Source organism: Galeopterus variegatus, unplaced genomic scaffold, assembly GCF_000696425.1.
Source record: "Galeopterus variegatus unplaced genomic scaffold, G_variegatus-3.0.2 Scaffold3602, whole genome shotgun sequence".
Lineage (NCBI taxonomy): Eukaryota > Metazoa > Chordata > Mammalia > Dermoptera > Cynocephalidae > Galeopterus > Galeopterus variegatus.
In genome coordinates, this window is record NW_007729713.1 from 163,958 (window position 1) to 166,471 (window position 2,514).

Below are 2,514 nucleotides of genomic sequence, written 5' to 3' on the forward strand. Positions count from 1 at the left end.
ACATGGTAGAATGGTAGGGTCTGTGCTTACATCACACAAGTTTATATGATACCAAAAAGTGGGTTTATTACGGTCTTTCTTCTTAAAAGAAGCAACTAACAGACTATATTTCAAATAAAAGAATCCATATGACTAAGCTATTAAAATTCTAGCTATACCTCTTTTAGAATTATAAGTCAAAAATATATTAGAATGAAGTCTGATATTCTCCTGTAGTCAGCATACATTTACTGAGCACCAAACATGTCTGAAGCAGTATAGGAAGCATGGAGGAATACACAGACAAATAAAACTTCAGAATTGACCTTAAAGTTACATCAGAGTTTAGGGGGCAGAGAGAGAGCTGGTCCATGAGTAGATAGTTTAACTAGTTATAATACAGTGTACTGAGAGCAATATCAACTAAAATATAAAAAACATGAAAGTAAAGTACATTTAGGGAAGGAAACTTTGTCTTGAAGGATTCAGCAGAACTTTCAAGAAGAGGCAGCAGAATGTTCATAGCATTATTCATAATAGCCAAAAAGTGGAAGCAACCCAAATGTCCATCAACTGATGAATGAGCAAATAAAATGTGGTAGATACATATGATGGGATATTATTTGACAATAAAAAGAAATGAAATACTGGGGCTACAATATGGATGAACCTTGAAAAGATATGCTAAGGGAAAGAAGCCAGACACAAAGGACCACATATTATATGATACCATTTATACGAAATGCTCAGAATAGGCAAATCTATAGAGACAGAAAGCAGATTAGTAGTTGGCTCAGGCTGGGGGAATTGGGAGGTGACAGCTAAGGGGAAGAGGTTTCTTTTTGGGGTGATGAAAATGTTCTAAAATTGATTGTGGTGATGGATGTGCAACTTTGTGAATATACTAAAAGCCACTAAAAGTGATTTGTACACTTTAAATGGTGAATTGTATAGTATGTGAATTATATCGATAAAACTATTTTTTAGACAAAGAGGAGATAGTGACATTTAGCAGGATCTTAAAGTTTTGAGTAAGACGGGCCGGCCCGGTGGCGCACTGCTATTAGTGCGCCGCTTGGGAGCGCGGCGGCGCTCCCGTCAAGGGTTCGGATCCCACATACAGACCGGCCGCTCACTGGCTGAGCGAGGTGTGGGCGCAACACCAAGGGTTGCGATCCCGTTGCCGGTCCCGGTCCGGTACGAGCGCGACACTGAGGGTTGCGATCCGTTGCTGGTCACAAAAAAAGACAAAAAGGAAGAAAAAAAAAAAGTTTTGAGTAAGAATTCCTCAGGTAGAAGAGAATGCCCAGAATGTGCATCTCAAGCTGAAACAAAATGAGAGCAGTGAAAATTGCACCATTTGAGGAGAAATGAATAATTTGGCATGACTAGAGCGAAGAGTTGTTTTGAGAAAACAGAAGAGCTAGTTAGCCTATGAAGGCTCTTGAGTGACTAGAGAAGGATTTGGACTGTATTGTGTAGGCAAAAGGGAGCCAAAGGCTTATAAAACAGAACTGAAAATGATATTCTTTCTACCACTTCAACATTACACACATTATAACTTTATAAAAGTTTCCTTCTCTCACTTCAAACAGCAAAATAGGGCAGAATTTATACCCATAGATATTTGTAATACTTACTTCTGTTTCTGACAATTTCTTCCTTTCAGGAAGTATCTGATGCCTAGAGGACCGCCTTAAAGGTGTCACTACTACTTCAGTCGCCTTTGACTTACTGATGTGTAAAGCTTTTGCTTTTTCAATCAATTGTTTTGCTTTTGATATATTTTTTGATGCACTGCTCACCTAGACAAAAATTGGAAATATTAATTTAGGTCACTAGCAAACATTTTATATTTAATAATAGAAAAAAATAGAAACATATAATAAAAAAATATAATCACAACATGATAATCAACAAAGAAATAGTTATTCAAATCTTACCAGGGATCTTAAATTAAAATGTGTCTAGTTCTAATTAGTTTGCCTTTATTTCTTCCTTGAAATTATCCAGATAAATATATTTACATGTGTGTAAAACACCCAGAAGGATGTCTGTAGTATAGATTAAAATTGGTGGTTATTTTCCAGCCATATTCATGGCACCAAATTCAGGTAAAATACTTTCCAAATACAAATAAACAGTTACTCAGCCTGCTGTATGCAAGGCTCTGAATTGGGTACTGTAAAGAAAAAAATATTATAATACATTGATCTTGGCCTCAAAGAACTTATATATGATAGGGGAAAAAGGTAAGAACAGATAGGTATGAAAAAATGAAATGAAAACAAAAACTTTAATTAAATTAAATTAAATTTAAATTTAAATAGGGCTGGCTGGTTAGCTCAGATGGTTAGAGCTCCACCTTGTAACACCAAGGTCAAGGGTTCAGACACCTGTACAGGCCACCCACCAAAAACCAAAAACAAACAAAAAATTAAAAAAAAAAACAGATATGGGCCGGCACGGTGGCACACTGCTACAGTGTGCCGCTTGGGAAGCGCGGCGGCGCTCCCGCCGAGGGTTCAGATCCCA

General features: G+C 37.1%; 1 protein-coding gene across 1 annotated transcript in view; it reads right to left on the reverse strand.

Moving 5' to 3' along the window:
* Positions 1–2,514, reverse strand: part of ATAD5 (ATPase family, AAA domain containing 5) — a 57,181-nt gene that overhangs the window by 43,239 nt on the left and 11,428 nt on the right. Inside the window, exon 4 of the mRNA XM_008585519.1 lies at positions 1,616–1,784. Within this exon, the coding sequence (XP_008583741.1) occupies positions 1,616–1,784 (169 nt within the window). The remainder of the gene's footprint in view (positions 1–1,615; positions 1,785–2,514) is intronic.